The sequence below is a fragment of the Castor canadensis genome, chromosome 17, assembly GCF_047511655.1.
Source record: "Castor canadensis chromosome 17, mCasCan1.hap1v2, whole genome shotgun sequence".
Classification (NCBI taxonomy): Eukaryota; Metazoa; Chordata; class Mammalia; order Rodentia; family Castoridae; genus Castor; species Castor canadensis.
The window spans coordinates 18,008,954-18,028,280 of NC_133402.1; the positions used below are offsets into that span (position 1 = coordinate 18,008,954).

The 19,327-nt window shown below is 48.2% G+C and overlaps 2 protein-coding genes across 5 annotated transcripts in view; one reads left to right on the forward strand and one right to left on the reverse strand.

Annotated features, from left to right (window-relative positions):
• Window positions 1-4,163, reverse strand: part of Katnip (katanin interacting protein) — a 160,821-nt gene extending 156,658 nt beyond the window's left edge. For 2 of the 4 annotated variants that reach the window (XM_074059832.1, XM_074059829.1), the window contains exon 1: window positions 4,026-4,143. Coding sequence is in view for 1 of the 4 variants with exons in the window: in XM_020181975.2 (XP_020037564.2) it covers window positions 4,026-4,032 (7 nt within the window). In the remaining 3 variants the exon portion in view is untranslated. Of the gene's footprint in view, window positions 1-4,025 lie in introns of all 4 variants that reach the window. The other 2 variants (XM_020181975.2, XM_074059830.1) reach the window with 2 other exon arrangements.
• A 62-nt stretch (window positions 4,164-4,225) lies between these two features.
• The window catches only part of Gtf3c1 (general transcription factor IIIC subunit 1), a 67,529-nt gene continuing 52,427 nt past the window's right edge, over window positions 4,226-19,327 (forward strand). The window contains exons 1-5 of the mRNA XM_020181987.2: window positions 4,226-4,519; window positions 7,842-8,051; window positions 12,063-12,239; window positions 12,506-12,649; window positions 15,487-15,583. Coding sequence (XP_020037576.2) covers window positions 4,299-4,519; window positions 7,842-8,051; window positions 12,063-12,239; window positions 12,506-12,649; window positions 15,487-15,583 — 849 coding nt within the window. The 5' untranslated portion in view covers window positions 4,226-4,298. The remainder of the gene's footprint in view (window positions 4,520-7,841; window positions 8,052-12,062; window positions 12,240-12,505; window positions 12,650-15,486; window positions 15,584-19,327) is intronic.

A 19,327-nucleotide genomic window follows, 5' to 3' on the forward strand; every position in this document is an offset into this window, starting at 1 on the left:
TGTGTTTTCCAAGCCATCTCATGGAGGAAACTCGACCTTAACACAAAGGTGAACATTTTTATAGGCAGAGGCACTCATACTGCCAAGTGCCTTCATAGAAATAAACAATGGCAAATATTGGGCTTTCTTCTGAACAAAGAGTGAGCTAATTACAAAGATTATCATTTGCTAGAAAGTGTCATCAGACGTGCCCAGGTTGGTTTGGAAGCTGCCTTTCCATCTGCAAATACTGACACCATGAGATGTTTTCTTTTATTTTCTTTTTGTTTTTTGAACTCAGGGTGTACACCTTGACCCACCACACCAGCCCTTTTTTGTGAAGGGTTTTTTTCAAGATAGGGTCTCACAAGCTATTTGCCTGGGCTGGCTTCGAACCACAACCCTCCTGATCTCTGTCTCCTGAGTAGGTAGGATTACAGGCATGAGCCACCAGCGCCCAGCAGAGATGTTTTATGTGACAGACTGGCTGCTAAGCGTCCATGCATTATTTCAGTGAATCCACCAAACAAGGCAGGCTTCATCATGTTCATTGTACTAACAGGAAAACTGAGACTAAAGATTCAAATCCAGGGCTATACAGCTCCCAAAGCTAGGAGTATAATACACGCTACATTACAGAGATGGACAGGACGTGCCCAAAGTCAGAACCAATGGGCCAGAGAAAAATCCGCTGTGGTGTTTTGTAGAATAAACCCAACTACAGTCCAGTTTGGGGATACCTGTTATGTGAGTTTTGGAAAGAAACATCTTTCAGGCATGGCTTATCTAGCTGGCTAGAATCATAATTCATTAAGGCATGCTTTAACCAATAAATATGTGCCTATAAATTTATGTGTAAATCAAAGTTTTAAAACGGGGAATGGAAAACTGGATTCTTTGAAGATGAAATCTAATCTGAAGAAAAATACTTTCTTAGAATAAACAATTCCTTTTATAACCTATCTGAAGATGAACAGATTCCCCCTGGGGCTAGGATAATGTTCTAGGGGTACAGTGATGGTAAATAATTAAAAGTAAAAAGCCAGCACCTTGAAAATGGTCTGTTGCAATGTTTCTAAGGGTGTTGCATAGATCCTGGAGAGAGGCAGCGTCTACAAAGACCAAAACATTTTTATCACTCTTAAGAGTTTCACTGTGTTGATATCTGTACTGATGGGGTGAAGCAAAGGTGGGTGTAAGTGCTGCAGCCTGACTCAAGGCAGTGGTGCCATGGGCAGGGGAGGGATAAAGGAGAATGGTGGAGGGGGTGAATTAAAGTATGGTATATTTGATATATTGGAAAACCTTTTGTAAATGCCACAATGTACCTCAACTCAGCACACAACAATTAAAAAAAATTTTTTTTAAAGGCAGTGGTAGCAAAGTCCCAGCAGCTAGTATATTCTGCATTACCACATCCTCACAATAAAACAAGCAAAAGGGCTCAAGCGGAAGAGCACTTGCCTAGCAAGTGCAAGGCCCTGAGTTCAAACCCCAGGAGCACAATACAACAACAAACAGGCAAACAAACACAAAATGAATGTTCTGTTTCAGGAAATGGTAAATACTAATTTTTTTAAAATCTTGACCCATTAAGTACACATCTTTTTAAATATTCTGTTGGAAAATGGGAAGTACACATAAAGCACTTCTGCTACAAGCCAAGAACAATGGCTGATCCCAGGAAACACGTGTGCAATTACTTGAGTTGCTGGGTGAACTAAATGCTTTTTATATGGAATGACATTTTTACTTGAATGAACAACAGACAAGTTATGGCTCTTTAGATTTGGGTATTTGGTGAATATCTTCTCAAATATGAATTAAGTAAGCCTGTCACTTCGAGGATATACCGACAGCATTTGTTGCCAGTGATAAAACTCAAGCTCTCAAGTGAAAGCAAACAGAAAACGTGTTTCCTTTACTCTGAGGTTCATAGCTTGCCGGTCCTTCAACTTTCTTTTGAAAAACACAGATGGGTGGTGATATTAACTGATGTGATTTTTTTATATTGAGTAATGACATTTCTAATGTTAACATTTAGAGGATCTGCATAACTTATGGAACTAACATCCTCCAAATGACCAACGGCTGAGGTTATAAAGTCATATGTGAGGAAAACAGCCACTTGAAGGGTAAGACAGACCAAAGGAATTTAATCTAACAGAGTCCAAAAGTCACTAACATAGTTTCAGATACCACATTGTGATGACCTTTAGAAGAAACAGTGACTTGCGAAATTTTGTAGAATTAAAAAAAGTCTAGTTATCTAAAAAGGCAATTAAAATATCCCTCCCTGTTTCAATTATATATCTGTGTGAGGCCAAATCTTCATATTCATCAGCCAAAAAAGCACATTTGTCATGAACAGTTGTACGCTCAAGTAGAAATGGTAGTCCAGTTGTTATGCCCAACGTGGAATAGATTTGAGAAAACAATGCTCCTCTTCCTATTATTTTTTTCTGGGGGAAATATAGCTGTTTTTCATTAAAAACAATATTTAAGTTCAGAAATAATGGGTTTATTGTTATTTTAAGTGAATTGATAAATGCTTGAAGGTTTTCTCAGTGCTTGTTTCTGATATGGTGAATATCACAGATGTACCAAAACTCTTTTACGGGAAGAGCATAGAAGTGTGCACTGGCCCAGACAGTTTGAGAGTGGTTGTCTTCCAGCAATATTATACTGCCCTTTCCACAGAGTACACAAGTGAAAGAAATTTTTATAGTATCTCTGAAGTACAAAGGGCAAAGACACCTTTCAAGCACAGGACATAATGTTCAATTAAAAACATTTTGGAGGGTGAGGTGCAGTGGTACATGCCTGTAATCCCAGCTACACAGGATGCATAGGTAGGATTGCAATCCAAGGACTACCCAGGCAAAAATGCAAGACCACCATCTGAAAAATAAACTAAAACAAAAGGATGGGGGATATGGCAAGTGGTAGAGCTCTAGCCTAGCAAGTGCAAGCCTGAGTTCAAAACCAGTACTACCAAAACAACAACAAAAAATCCGGTTTTTTTTCACACTGAATAGTGTGATAACAAAAGAATGCAATTTCCCCAGAAGTAACAGATGACAGTGTAATCAGGAGCATGATCTAGAGTCTAGTGCTGACCCTACCAGTCTCTGGACTTCAGTCTTCCCATCTGCTAAAGGGAGGTATTAGGGAAGCTCTTTCCAGATTGCTTCTGTTCTAATCAGGGGTGCCTCAATGGTGCCTGCCATGTTATTTTGAGAAGTGCTCCAAGAACACAATTGGCTGGAGCTGGGCAAGCAGCTTCCCTTTCAGATGCAAGCTGACTTTCAGTCACCCCTAGACTTGCCTCTGCAAGACGTGCATCAGCAAGCTCTGGAGCTAAGGGCCCATAAGAACCTCTCAAATCTCCAGCCTCCATCAGCCAGCTCCGGGGACAGTGTTCGAGTTCCTCAACTCACTCTGCCACTTGCTGGCCGACTCACTTTGGGCAAGTTACTTAACTCCTCTTAGCCTCAGTTTCCCCAACTGTAAAACGGGGTAACACTGCCCTCAAAGGACTGTTATGAAGCTTGGCCAGGTGTTGCCTGACAGCGCTCCCAGAGCTCCCAGCACTGTATAATATTCTGCTAATTTGAGCTATTAACAACACCAAAGCACATAAAAGAATTCCCTGATCTGCTCCCACACCCCATGCCAAGTCCCTTCTTAAGCACACCTGAGGAGCACGCTCTCCTCCATCCAACTCCCAGATCCCACAGTGCCACATCCCAGTACTCTTAGATCCTCTTGAGAGCTCTACCCTCCTTTCCCACGGTAAACCCCTTCACTGAGAACCCCACGCACCACAGCTAGGCACAGTGGCCAAACCACTGACCACGCCCCCACCCCCCGCGTCTCTTCTCCGTCCCGGACCACGAAGCCGCCCTTTCCCTCAGCTTGGAGACCACCTTAGGGCCGGAAATGGTGGTTCAGGGGGTCTACGGCCTAGTATTCCGTCCAGGGAGGACTCAGGAAGGATGAGAGAATAACCGCCAGACCTCTCGGCGGGGCCCGCGGACACTCACCCTCCATCCCTAGAGGCGGTGGTTCCGGGTGCTCGAACCGGAAGCGGCCCCTACACTGTTTGCAGTTCCCCTGGTTACTGCGGAGTTCCGGACCAATGGCGATGGAGCTTCACTCACTAAGCCCGCTACAAGGGCGTGACGTCACGCATGCGCGCTGGAACACCTCCGATCTCCCCCGTCCTGCGACGCAGAGTGCTGTGCGCAGACGCACTGGGACAGGACGCTGGGCGGCAAGGTGCGCAGGCGCCCCAGGCGCTACCAACTGAAGCAGCAATGGACGCGCTGGAGTCGTTGTTGGACGAAGTGGCCCTGGAGGGGCTGGATGGCTTGTGTTTGCCGGCGCTTTGGAGCCGTCTGGAGTCCCGAGTGCCTCCCTTCCCGCTGCCGCTGGAGCCCTACACGCAAGAGTTTCTGTGGCGGGCCCTGGCCACGCACCCGGGCATCAGCTTCTATGAGGAGCCTCGGGAGCGACCCGACCTCCAGCTCCAGGACCGGTCAGCCACCAGGCCGGGAGCCCGGGGTCGGGGGGCCGGGAGTGTGCCGGGAGAGGAGTGGAACCCTGGAGGACCAGGGGGTCTATGTGGCGGGGAAAGTGCGGCGGTCAGGCGAACTTGGGATCCCTTTGCTCTGGCAGGGCCCAGAAGTCTGAAGTTGAGGGGGGAGGGGGTCAGCTTTTGGTGTCTCTGTATCTGTGTTTGTTTTCCGGGACTTCGTCAGCAGGACTGGGGAAATTGATATTTTTCGGGCATCAAAAAGTGTTTCCTTTAAGTTGGAGGACAGAGTTGAAGCAAGAAAACAGGTCAAGACTAGAGAGAGATGAAGTTCACAAAACCTTTGTGGGGCATTGTTAGTATCAGAATAGAAAGTTCAGGCAACTAGAGGTATGCATGACGGCAGGTTTAGCAGACATGCTAATAGCTGAGATGTAGCCGGGCTTGCTAAGAGCTGGGCTCTAAGATCTTGTTGATTGCGATCTGCGGGTGATTGCGCTTACCGGATCCTCACCATGACACTAAGAAATAGGTACTTGTTTTCCAAAGGAGGAAACAGCCACACAGAGAGAAGCTAAGGCACCTGTCTGCTCTCTTGTGTGTGCTGGGCATCCATACCAGGACCTCATGAATGCTACGCAAATACTGTATCCCTGAGCTACATCTCCAGCCCTTTTTAAAGATTTTATGTTAAAAAAAATTTTTTTTGGCAGTACTAGAGTTTGAACTCCAGGGCAGTCGTAAGCAGGCACTCTACTACTTATCCCACACCCTCAGCCCTTTTTTTGCTTTTATTTTTCTGATAATGTCTCACATTTTTGCCTGGGATTGGCCTTCAATGACAGTCCTCCTATCTATGCCTGCACCTTAGCTGAGATGATAGGTGTGTATCACCATGTCCAGCTTGTTTGTTGAGATGGAATCTTGCTAACTTTTTGCCTGGGCTGGCCTCGAGCTGCCACCTTCCTGGTCCATCTCTGCCTCCCAAGAAGCTGAGATTACAGATATGTGCCACCTTGCCAGGCCTTAAAATTTTTATTTTGAGACAGGGTCTTGCTGTGTACCCTTGCTAATCTGGAACTCTTTCTTGATCCTCCTGCCTCAGTCTCCTAAGTAGCAGGGATTATAGGCATGAGCTTTTGTGCCCAGCAAGTTTGTGCTTTAAGCCAAACTTGAGGTAATAATGTTCAATAAAAGACTAAAAGGTTGGATTTAACCTTTAAAAGTGGCTCTTTGCCACTAGTTGACAAAGAGTGCTCTAAATAGAGAAGAGCAAATGACGTGTAGAATTGGAAGTAGAGAATGAAGAGTAATAGTAGACACCTACATATGCTTCTTATGAACTGGGACCATTCTGAGAAATTTGCACATAGCAAGCTATTTAATTTCCATTACAGCCTGAGGTGGGTATTATTATCCCCATTTTTCTGGAGAGAAAAATTGAGGCACCAAGGAGTTAAGTGACTTGCTCAAGGTCACCAACTAGGAAGAACACATTTCCAGAATTTGAACCCAGGAAATCTGGATGCTGAATCCCCTCTGCCCTTAACCAAATTGACTGAGAGATAATCAGTGACAGTTTAATCCATTTGAAGACTTTATCCTGCATCACAAAGGCTGGAGGAGGGGGCAGAGTAAAGCTGAGAGATTTGGGCTGACTTATGACAGCGGGTATGGGGATTGAAGGGGAGAGGGGATCAAGACATGCATGTTAGGTAGAACAGCAGGAGGAGTTGGTGACTGGCTAGATGTGGAGCATGGGGAAAGGTGGAGATGGAAGACAATGTCCCTGGTATGTGAACTTGGGCACCCAGAGAATATTATCCCCTTCACTGAGGCAGAGAACCCAGGAGAGCAGTGGGTGGCTGAGTATGTGGGGCAGGGGAGTTCTTTGAGAGGCTGGCTGAGCTTCCAAATGAAGACTGTTTAATAAACATCTGGTTTCCTGGGAGGGCACACCGCCAGAAGGAGCTCTGAGCTAGACCTCGGTGAGTCATCCCCTCTTTGGTAATTAAGGCCCTGGGATAGGAGAGAGTGCTTGTGATTGGAGGCCCTCTGATCCCGCCTTGAGCTGCACCCACATTTCCAAGCTGGATGGACAAGGCAGAGCCTTCCACACAAGACTAAGAGGGAGAGGACAGGCAAGCCAGAGCCAAGTCCTGGAAGCGTGATTTGAGAGTGGAGGGTAAGTAGTGCAGCAGTACCAGAAAGGAGGAGGAAGGAAAAGATCGAAAGTGAATACAGTAGATCTTTGGTATCTGCAGGTATCTGATTCCAAGGAATCCACTGTTGAACTGCGCATGGTCAGGATGCACAGTATTCAGTGCTACCCTGTGGATGCTGGATTCATTCTCAAAACACCACCCAACATCCACTGAAGACATGAGCCTTTCAACAAGTCTGACATTTTCACTGTACCACTTCAGTGAGGCACATTTCACTTTTACCTTGCTTTGGGGACACCATTTGCTTTTTGAGAGACATGCCATATAAAATGAAGGGCAGGGAAACAATTATTTAATCACACAATGATTTAAACAGAACTGATGAGAGTGTACATCAACTGAACTTTGGAATGTACATGCAGGGATTTTCACTTTTGACTTTTTATTTACTAAACTTAGTCAAAATCATGTGTAGTAAATCTGAGAATAAGCAGCTTACTATATATGGATGGGATTTAGCCTCAACCAGATCAGTATGGGATGTGAGCAAGATCCAAAGGAAGAAGCACGAGGATACTGGGAAGGGGACGGGGCTCAGCTACCATGAGGGAGAAAGAAGAGGCCTGATTGGAGGGGAAGGGAGGCAGTCAGAATTGTTTGGTCTCCTGGAATTTGAGGTGTTTGATTGGCAGCCGAAGACCCTGAATGGTGTGTAGGGGAAGAGACAGGACTGAGGATCCTAAGTGAGAGCTGTCAACATGCCAGTGATAGAAAAGCCATGAAATTGAACAGGGTACTGGAGAGCTGACTACAGACAGATGGTAGGGTGACAAGTTAGGAGAAAGTCTGAATCATTGAGTCCAAGCTTGGTGACCTGTAGATTAGGCACCGGATTTGGAAAGAAACCCAAAGGTCATGATTGAGGCCCGTAAGGTGGTTTGGGTCCCAGCACCCAGCTTCTGGGGTGGTTTGGGGGATCATGGAAAGGTCTGTTCTGTGGGAAAGACAGGCAAGGAACCCACTTGTCAGGACCGTCTGCACTTGTGAGACAGGAAGACTGAGCGTCCTCACATCTTCTGTGGTCTCTGCTGGGGGTGGTGGGAAGCACGGTGCATTGCTCCTGAAGCCGAGTGGGGCTTCAGATTTGTGCTGTCCCACAGGTATGAAGAGATTGATTTGGAAACTGGAATTTTGGAGTCCAGAAGGGATCCAGTCCCTTTGGAGGATGTCTACCCCATTCACATGATCTTGGAGAACAAGGATGGCATCCAGGGCTCGTGCCGGTACTTTAAGGAGAGGAAGAACATCACCAATAACATCAGGACCAAGTCTTTGCAGCCACGTTGTACGATGGCCGAAGCCTTTGACAGGTAACTGAACTGCACCTTAGAATTTCCGTCGACTCTGCGTCGGCCTGGCCACATGCTCAGCACCTGCAAGTTCGCCAGCCCTTCACTGAGCAGCCCCTGCCTTTCTTCTCTCCGTTCCTGTGGGCTGCCTGAGGTCAGGCCTGTCTTTCCCTACCCTTTGAGCCCACAGTCCCAGCACAGCTGGGGATGGTGGGCAGTCAGCATTTGCATGGTGCCTTTTTTCTCCTTTCTTCATGAGTTTTCAGTCAATGTCCTTTTGTCTTAGACAGACCAATCAAATTGTCACTTTTTCAATCCCATTCGCTTGTCTTCCTACCTTACAGGATGGGAGAAGCTGCCAGTGTGGGCCATCCTAACTCCCCCCTTCTTCTTCTGTGCTGTGTCCACATTTCCCTCCCTTCTCATCGCAGGAGAGGAGAAATTGTGGACACCCAAGGCTGTGGTCTGGAACTTCTCTTCCCCCCTCATGAGCCCGGCTTCTCCACCTCATGTTCTTTCCTTCCTTTGTCCGGCTGCTCCTCTCTCCCAGATTTCCACCTTGTTCTGTCCTCTGGTGCTTTCCACTCAGCCCGCTGACACATCACAACTTACCCTCCTATTGGCTGTGTGTCATCTGTGGCCAGCTGTCTCTCTGTCTTTGGCATGCTTCTTGGAAGAGACAGCTGTGTTCTCTGCTTCTAATCTGCACCTTCCCTTCATTCCTGTGCCCACTGCAGACCTGAGTCCTGACTTTTGTTACTTCACCACTTTTGAAATCCTGAGTAGCGAGTCCTTTGTCCCTTGGCCCCTTGCAGCTTTAGGGCTACTGCCTTGTCTTCTGCAGTGCTCGTCACTGGTGCTCACTAGCTTCTTTGTGGGTCCCCTGCTTCCTCCAGCAGTACATGCTGGCTGCTCGGTGCTCAGTCTCCCCAGCTTCTCTCCCTATAACCGGCCCCTCATATTCCATGAGGTCATCAGTCTCCTTCAGCCAAACCTGCCTCCCTTCCTTTTCTCTTCTCCATTCTTTATTCTGGTCAGAGGCACTCCCACGCATCAGGCTGCACAAGCCATCAGCTTGGGCCTCTTCCTAGGCCCCTTCTTTCCCTGGCTTCTCCCTTCAGGTATCCAGCATGTCCTGCTGACCTGATTGTCTACATTTTTCTCAGTGCAGCAGTTTCCCCTCCATAGTGTTGTCACTTTTCGGTGTTCTACACTGTGTGGAGATTTCCTGAGATGGAAATGTGATAGCTGGTGCTCTGATCCCTCAGGGCAGAGGTTTCAACCACCCACATCTGCCCACAGACAGGCTTTGTTTGCCTAGCCTGGGGCTGTGTTTGCTTTTAATTTTATTTCATTGCTAGTACTTAAAACCATGCTTCTCTTGAGAAATCGCAAGGGCAGCCACACTGGGACTGATTCTCATCAGCAGTCAGTAGAGGCCAGCTGCACCCCTGAGCTCTTCATTTCTTCTGCCTGTCCTCCTGCTGTGGCCCAGAGGCTCTTGATGACCTTGTCCCTGCCCACCAACTCTGTCACTGGGACCCTCGATGCCCCTCTTTGAACTGCGCATCGTGGGAACTTGTCAGGCAAATGATGTGCTGTGCACTGTGCCTTCTGCACAGAATGGCCTGCCTGGAGACTTTCAGTCTGTACCTTCTATGCCTCATCTCAGCATCAGCTTGATCCCTCACAAATGTCCCTGCTGGCCAGGCACCTCCACATCACCCTGTTGTAGTCTGGCGAGGAGGGAGGTGGCACAGTGAACAGGCCATGTTCGATATCAAAAATTTGATAACCTGCGTGATGAGCACAGTTAGCACTAGCAGGAGTCATTGAATAGTGCCTGGATGGTTTGAGGGTTTGAGGTGTTTTCACAGCACTCTCTTGTCACCAGACCACATTCAATTTAAGGGAGGAACTGTATCCATGCTATTCACAGCCAAATCTCTCATCTAGAGTATGCCTGGCACAGAGCCAGTGTCTGGTTGGCGCCATGCTGACTGTTGGGTTTGAAGTTGTGGCCTCCAGCCCTGCACTGGGCATCGTAGAGCTGGTGGGAATGTGTACCTGCTGACCTTCAGGCTTCCTCCTTTTTCTGCTATGTATCAGGCTGCCTGGCCTACCACCCCAGCCTCCCAGAGGAGGCCTGGCCCTGCCCTTCAAGCTCCTGCCACTTGGCAGGGGCTGCTCCTTGTCTTTCTCCATTTCACCCACCCAGCTCACTGCTGACTCCTGGAGAGGGCTCCCTGGTTGTGCTGCGTGCACATGCTCTGTTTGCGTGCAGAGGTGTGAGGAGCTCTTCATTTGTGTGCCATTTCTTAGGATGGACACCCAGAGGTGCAGACTGCCAGACAAGTTCCCACCTCGTGGTCGGACTGCTTGGTTTCAGACTTTTGCCTTTGAGACTGAACTCCTTGGTTTCCTGGCACTTTGCACAGTGCTTAGTTGGTATTTGATCACCTGAATGGTGACCACAGTCTACAAATTAGAAGTAGCAGGAGCCACTGAATCAGTTAACTGGCAGTAGTTAACAGAAATGTTGGAATTGTGACAGGACAGAGTAGTAAACTCATCTGAGTAATAAAATTTAAGCAGCAAACTCATTCCTCCATTTTTAGACTTTTTTCCAACTGAACACTATTAATTAAACTTAATGAACCTGTTTGAAAAAAGACAGCAGAGGTCCTGCATTTGTGACATTCAGACACAGATGTATATTCACAGCCTGTTACGGTTTTTGAAAGCAGACTATTGATTTCTGCAACTTAGGGAGGAAACTAATTGTAGCTCATAAGTAATCTGGAGGGAGACGCAGAGCCAGCATCCTTTTCTTTGGAGGTGAAGGGAAAATCACCTAAGGTGGGGGAGGAGCCTGTGAGACTGAGATGAGGGCTGTGGCTGCAGTTGACCTCAGGTGTGAACAGCCCATCTGGGAAGGGTGGACATGGCTCCAGAGGGTAGGGATTGGTTGCCTGTGTGCAAAGTCCATAGGGGTCCCCTTCATTGGGCTCTAAGTGGTCCTCCAACTGGGTAGCTAGGAACCAATCAGCAAGGGAGTGATGGGTTTTCTGCTTGCACATTCTGTAGGGTCTCCCCACTGCAGGGCCAGGGCTGGACCCCCCAAGTGAATGGAGCAGGTCAGTCCATGGCAGACAGCAGATAATTCAGCAGGCGAGGCAGTGGTGGAGTCGCAGCTGTAAGTGTGGGGAGGCATAGGAAGTACTGGGAGAATGTAGTTATCTCAAAGTGCCTTGCTATGAAGTGTTGGGGCCTTTTTAGGTTGTTATTTCTGATAGCACATCAAGTCAGCACATTCAAGGTCTGGTCTCTACCAGTAAAGTAAAACCTAGACCGCTGACTACATAGTTCAGCGTGTTTGACCCTGGAGTTTGTTTTATCAGTCCATGGAGCCCATGCTATGCACAGATTGTTGCAGGTACCAGGGATGTCCTGGTGAATGAATTGCCTGGTCTGTGGCACTAATGCTTGAATAAGGAGCACATGTGAGAACTTTGTGGGGGTGGGGAGAAATAAGGCCATTTCCAAGAGTGCTGAGTGTGTTGAAGAGTATGGGAATGGTTAGGGTAGAGCTGGAACTCTTCTGTAGTTAGGATTTTCTGGAAAACCCAAGGGGTTGACAGCTGAGCCATGACCTGAATTATGGGAAGGAATGGTCACCTGAGGTTCTGATGGGAGCAGCCAGTAGAGGGAGCAGCGTTGGCAGCAGCCCCAAGCTTGTTAAGGCCCAGTGGGTAGGAATGTAGTGAGTGAGGCAGGGAGGACCAGGTCAGGGAGGGCCTTGCAGGCCTCAGTGGGTAGTGTGGATGTGGCCCGGGAGTCTTGGCAAGCCCTGGGAAGGCTTTAGGCAAGGAGATAAGATAAGATTGGATCTGCTCACTAAGCACATGGTGTAGTTCTAAGACTGAAAACTTGCTTGGCTAGATTTGGGGGAATTGTGAACACAGAAGCAGCAGAAAACGGTGGCTCTGTCGGTTGAACTTGCTTATGCACACACTTGTCTCTGACATGCAGGTGGGGCAAGAAGCTGATCGTCGTTGCCTCCCAGGACATGCGCTACAGGGCCTTGATAGGACCCGAGGGGGACCCTGACCTCAAGCTCCCTGACTTCTCCTACTGCATTTTGGAGCGATTAGGCCGGTCCAGGTGGCAAGGGGAGCTGCAGCGGGACCTTCACACCACTGCTTTCAAGTAAGGGGGGGGTTGTGTCTCCACCTTGAAACAAGGGCTCATTGGTCATTGCACCCTGTACTCTAAATGCAGGCCTGCTGCTTTGTCTTCCCCCAGGCATGGCTTTTTGTTTCAAGGCTGTTGTCTCCCAGTGACAAGTGTCTTAGACTGGCTACATAGGAGGTGTGTCTCTGCTGTTTATGTCCAAGTGAGAGACACTGTACCTGGTGGGGTAAAACTACCAACAAAACAAAACAGTGCAGCCCACATTTTTGTCCTCTTTGCAGGGTCGATGCTGGGAAGCTTCATTATCACAGGAAAATCTTGAACAAGAATGGGCTTATCACCATGCAGTCACATGTGATCCGGTTACCCACTGGAGCCCAACAGCACTCCATCCTCCTCCTCCTGAATCGCTTTCACGTAGACAGGTATGGTGTGCAGAGAACAAAACATTTGGGTACTTCCATATCATAGCTGTGTGTGTTGTGATTTTAAAAATCTCAGAGACCAAGTCAGAATATGACTGTAGCTTTTTAAAAAAACATTTGTTTTTCTGATGTAAATAATGTTCTGCTCATTTAGAAAGCCTGGAAATTATACAGAAAAGAAAGAAAAATACGTATGCAGCCCCACAATAGGAACTATTATCATCTTGTTGAAATTTGAGAGGGGGAGTATACAAATAACTAAGTCAAACTCATTCTGACTAAAGTTCTCTTTTTTTGATGGCACTGGGGTTTAAACTCAGGGTCTTATGCTTGCTAGGCAGGTGCTCTACCACTTGAGCCGCTCCACCAGCCCTAGTAAGTCAAATTTTGATTTGTGGTTATGGTGCCAAAATTGTGGTTGAATTATATCGATTCAAAATTGGGTGTTTTTGAAACGTGCAGCCGTAATAATCACCCTGTGTGGAGGAAATGATGAGGTTCTCTGGTGTGTGGGGGACAAGTATCGTATCCAGACCACACAGCACACTGCTAAAATATGGTCCTTCCCTTCTGAGGACTAGGGAGTCCCTGGGTGTGAGTAGGTTACCTCTGACTCTTTAATCCTTGGATTTGGGGTAACTAATTCCCATTCCATGCAATGTGGAGAAGGTCTCAATCAATATCCCACAATCCCATGCCTTCCTTTTTAGGAGTACTAGGCACCATGGTGGGGAAAGGTCCAGCTGTACAGGGCCTAAGACAAGTCACCCTGGTGAGCTATAAGTCCCCAGGCACTCCATGGAGATGGGCAGCCAAGGGATAGCCAGAGGCAGATGGCAAACCCTTTCCTAGACAGGGGTTAGGGAGTGATTGTGATTTTCCCCTGGCCAGTTGGCAGAGTCTAGCAGCTAGGCATACCCTCCAAAGGGAGGGGAGTGAACTCTCAGGAGTGATTGTAAGCCTGATGTTTGTAGCACCTGCTGTTTTGCATGTGGCTTGACCCAGAGAAAGTGCTAGACACCATGTGCAGTCTGTCCATTGAGTAGATGTCTGCCGTGAAAATCGAATCTGTGCTCCTGTGAGACATCCTGTGATCCTGACTGGCCTTCAGACCTGTGGATGGTCAAACTTTCATAAGCTCCTAATCTGTCTTCTGTGTTTTGAAGACACTTGTGCTTTGTGAATTCAGTTTTTTGTGGAGGGCAGTACTGGGATTTGAACTCAGGGCCTCTTCTTGCTAGGCAAACCTCTACCACTCTAGCCATGGCCCAGCCCTTTTTTGCTTTAGTGATATTTTAGATAGGGTCCTGCACTTTTTGCCTGGGGCCGACCCTAGACCAAGATCCTTCTACCTGTACCTCCGCATAGCTGCAATTACAGCATGCCACCACCACACCCAGTTTGCTGGTTGAGATGGGGTCTTGCTAACGTTTTTTCCAGGCTGGCCTTGAACCATGATCTTCCTAATCTCTACCTCCTGAGTAGCTGGGATTATAGAACTATACCACCAAGTCAGGCCCATGAAGTCACATTTTAATTAGACACACTATCCATTAAATTACCATATCGTCAAACTCAACAGCTAGTATATAGCTTATGATCTACAAGGAATACCCATGAGAGTGGCCACCCTAGGGTAGGAGAGAGCACACTCAATTAATGTACACTGTGTTTCAACTTGGCCCTTTAATCCAGCAAAGTCCTCTTGTGTAAAATGATTGTGACCCAGCCTCATGTGCCAAGTAGTTGTACACAGCCCTCTCTGCCCCTCATTTACGCTTTCATTCATCGAGAAGCAGTGTAGCTGCAGAAGGGGTCGAGGTCTCTGGATCCCACCCAGTACTTTTCTTCCCTCAGACCATGAGTAGAGTCAGGCTGCCCTTGTGCAGCTGGGCTAGTGCCAGGCTCCCTGCCTCTGATGTAGCTGCCCCAGGCACTCAGCTTTTCATGGTACTGGGTTTTGAACTCAGCCTTGGGCTTGCTGGGCTCTACTACTTAAACCCCACCCTCAGCCCTTTTTGCTTTGGTTATTTTTGAGATAGGGTCTCACACTTATGCCTGGGCTGGCCTAGACTGTGCTCATTCCTATTTATGCTTCCCAAGAGTGTAATGGGGGTGACAGGCACAGCCACCATACCCAGCTTTTTACTAGATGAAATAGGGTTCCAAAAACTTTTTGCCTAGACTGGCCTCAAACCGCAATCCTCATAATCTCCGCCTCCTGAATAGCTATGTTTACAGGTGTGAGCCACCATGTCAGAACACTGAGTTTGTCAACCGCTTCCTTTAGTGACTGTTAGCTGGATAAAGGCCTTCATCATGATGTCAGCCTCACAAGAGAAATGAGTCAGAGGTAGAGACCAGGCCTTGAGGGGCAGACGCCCTGATGCAGCTAAGAGAGTGCTGGGTGTAGAGGGAGAAGACCTAGGTTCAAGTCAGGGCCCGGATTTTGGGTAAGCCTGTTAACATGTTCATGAAATAACTTCCACCCTGTTCACCTGGTGACTTAGTAGGAAATGTGTGAGAGGCCTCCTAAGGTTTAAAGTGTTCAAAAGTGTAAGAAGTTTTAGACAACCATAAGCTGTGTTAGAAAATCATTCCATTAACTGGAGTCTAGATGGTGTCACCAGCTATGTGACCTTGGACATGGGACTGAATGTCTCCCAGCCACCGTCTCCAGCTATTGCTGTGGGAGTTGGGCAGGGTGACGATTGAGCCCAGGCCTCAGGCTGTGTAGTTTGCTGTGTTGTCATTTAAGCCATGCTTTGTCATCTTTAGAAAGCAGGTGGTTTTTAGCGACAAGCCTAACTTGCTGGCCTGGCTGGTATTTCTTGCAGGAGGAGCAAGTACGACATCCTCATGGAGAAGCTGTCAATGATGCTGAGCACACGGAGCAACCAGATGGAAACACTGGGCAAGCTGAGGGAGGAACTGGTGAGCCACCTGCGGCCGTCCCAGTGGTGAAGAGAGCCTTGTCATGTGTAGATTTAGGAATGCAGCCCAAAGCTCTGTGCTGGGCTGAAACAAATGGGATTTTCCTTTATTTCACACAGTGAGTAAGTGCCCAGCCATTTGTTGAAGTTCTGCCCTTGACTGCAGTCCATTTCCCCTGGGGTTTGCCTGCCACCTGCCATTACAGTTCATGGGGGACAGTCAGTCTTGGCATTTAGATTTCCTTCCATAATGGAATTCGTTAGTTTGTTCCCAGTGGTTTTATACAGAAATAACAGAGTGGTGTGCAGAGAAGGAGGTGAGATGACAGAGGGGGGAAAAGCAATTATTGACCTGCCTGGTCCTGGGCCCAAGAGTAGAGGCCATGATGAAGTGAATGTTGGAGGAGGTGTAGGCAGCGGCACTCCCGAGTAGATGTGGACAGTTCTCAGTGGATGGTAGGAAAGATCAGGATTAGAAATTGAGGATGAAATTGCCACATGGATTGAACCATAGCACTTGCAGCTTAAAATCCAAAGTTGGGTTTTCTGGGTACTAGTAATTACTCCCCAAAGGGATGTGGTCTGTGGCCTGGTCATACACCAGGGCAACCCTTCTGCCCAGCTCCATGCTGTGTTGGTGGATTGCTAGTCTCTTTACTGTTTTTGCTTCAGTTTTTTGTTGTTTGTTTTTGGTGGCACTGGAGTTTGAACTCAGCCTCACACTTGCTAGGCAGTTGTTCTTACTGCTTGAGCCACTCTGCCAGACCTCTGATTTCACTTTTTACAGAGGGAATGTCTCCCGGTACTAAATCTATGGTGTGCCACCTCTTCAGACCAGCAGCTTGGTTTGACCTAACTTTTATTTATTTATTTTCCTCTCACACTGAGATTTCCTGTAGAAATCCAGGCTTCCAGCTTCCCTTGAAAAGTCAAGAAGCCTGCATTCACTCGTAATACAGTTAGCTGCAGCCACTTGTGCAGTAGTCAGTCCCTCTCAGTCCCCCACTTTCTGTTACCTCTCAGAAACTGGAGGAGAGTCAGTGCCAGTACTGTCCCCTGTGCCCTGCTGTTTGGGGTAGGAGAGTGTTTGTGCATAGTTGCTATGAAAAGTGGAAAATAAAAGGCAGACTAGGAAGGCCCCTGTCAGGAGACCCAAGTAGAAATGAAGAAAGTTCTTTTGGCTTAGAATCTGACCCCTTTGTTTGCATCTGTTCTTTGCTAGCCCATGTAGGCTTTGGAGACTGGGGCACCATGCTGTGCCAAGTCCCCAGCAGGGGGCTGGGGCCAGGCTGTGCTTGGGTTAGCCCTGTGGACTGTGAAAGGGACAAGACCCATGCTACAGGGCATTCTTTCGCTTACTCAGCAAATGGTTCTGTCAGTGTCTCCATTGAGTCAGAGCTGTGTTCCCCATGAAGGTGATAGAAATGGGTGGGGGCAGCAGTCCTCACAGTCACAGGCCATCCAGTGGGGGCACAGTGTGTGAATGCACAGTAGAAGAGGTGCTTGAGAGCTGGTGCAGCCACCCAGAACCAATTAGAATTGGTGGGCTTTTCCCCAATATCAGGGAAAATGGCATGATAGTGTTATTAGAGGTCAGCAGTGGTCCGAGGGCAGCAGTGGCAGGTGTTGGAGATGTGGCTGAAACGGATCAGCAGGACCAAACCAGGAATGTCTCGAGTGCCAGACTAAGGTACTGGGACTCGAGCCTGGAAATCGGGGCATCAGTGCCAGCCACAGGGAGGAACTATAGAAGAGAGGAGCAGTAGGAAGATGGGCCCCTGTAAGGAAAGGGATCAGAAGCCAGTGGCAGGGTAGCTGCTGTTTCCTTGGCCAGTGGGTAGCCATGAGGACTTGAATTGTTTAAGAAGCATTTTGGAGGTGACATTAATGTCCCTAACTGTTGACAGGTCCTTGAGGTGGAGGGGCTGGAAGGGGGATCTTAAGTGAAGCTGTGCTTTTGACAGGAGTGGCTGATGCGCCTTGAGTGGACTAGAACAGGACAGCAGGCTCCATAAGGCAGGGACCACAGCTGTCCACTCACACTCCATCCCACTGTGTGGACCGTGCCTGGCCCACAGATGCAGATGTCTGCAGGGTCAGAAGGAGGAGTAGGTGTGGGTGGAGAGGGCATGCAGCAAGGCAGATGTCAAGACTGAGTATGAAGAACTGGGGTGTTCACTGTGGTGTCTAGTCGGCAGCTGGCAGCAGGGGTCAGAGCTGAGTAATTAACCTGTAGACCAGGTGGGTACGTGAATACGGATGCTATCTTCTGGAAGGGGGCGGGGTGTCCTGCTGCTGCTTCTCTTTGCTGGGCAGATTGTGCACATCCTCCATGGTAGCCCCCAGAGGCAGGACTGCATCATCCGCCCACGCCAGCGATGGGTCAGGCTCAGTACCATATGCTCAGGGCTGGGGTTTGATGGACAAGCTTCCGTGGGGCTTTCCCTGGTGCCGGGGGCACAGTAGATTAATGATGGGTGCCATGTACAAGCCGGTGGTTCAAATGGGCCATCTGGGGCTCATCTGTATTTTTGAATAGCCGTATGTTCTGCTGCCCAGCGGCTAGAGTGCTGGCCCATCTGAGAGCTGAGCACAGATGTGTGGCGGCAGCAGCCAGAGACACTTGCTGCCAGTCTCTCCTCCAGTGTGAAGAGAAACCTTGAAGACTGGGAGCAGCACTTAGCCATGAGCGCCTCTTGTTCAGTCTGTGGACAAGACAGTGGTACCTTGCTCACTCATCCAGAGATTGCAGGACCAAATGGCAGCAGGCCAGGTGGGCCGGGTGTGGGGTGTTGTGCTGGCAGCATAGATTTAGAATCCACTTTCCTCTTAAGGACTATCAGAAGGGCAGTGCAAAAATGGGGGTAAGCAACAACTGAGCTGCAGTTTCCTGGGCTGAAGGTGTGGTAGGAGCATGGGCCTCGTACCCTGTTGCAGCTGTGTCCACAGCATTGGCTGCCAGGCAGCTCTGCGAGAGGCTGGAATCTGGTTTCTCTTCATGTGACTACTCGCACTTTACATTGTCAGCAAGCAAAGTGCTTCAAAAAGACTGCATTAGAAGGCCTCTCTGCACTGGAGGTGACCCTGCAGCAAGGACATCCTTGAGGTCATTTGCTTGTCTCAGCCTTGCAGAAGTGTGTGAGAAGGTGGACATATTCATCTTTTTGGACCACATTGTAAATGTTTTTCTAAGTCTCATTTTTTTCCTGTTTGTTCCACTGTCTGTGGGAAGTGTTTGTGCACATGTGTGTGTATAATTCATGCTCTCACTTGGTTAAAAAAAAATCAAACAATGTGGAAAGGTATCAGGGGAAAGGTCTCCTCTTGGCTCTCCTCCCATCTGCCTCATCCCCACCCCATACCTTTTCAGGATCTCTTTAGCTGAATCTCTTTCCCTGTCTGGTAATTAAAAGGTAGGATCATTTCAACCAGACACAGTGGCTCATGTCTATAATCCCAACTACTCGGGAGGCGGTGCTTGGGAGAGTCCAAGCCTGGGCAAAAAATTAGCAAGACCCTATCTCAACCAACAGGCATAGGTGAGAAGGATTATAGTCAGGCCAGCCAGGGCAAAAATGTGAGACCTTACCTAAAAAATACCTAAAGCAAAAAGGAGCTCGAGGTATGGTTCAAATGGTAGAGTGCCTGCCTAGCAAAGTGCGAGGCCCTGAGTTTGAGTTCAAACCCCAGTAATGCCAAGAAAGAAAAAAGGTAGAATCGTTTCTGTCCTGCTCTGGACCTCGTT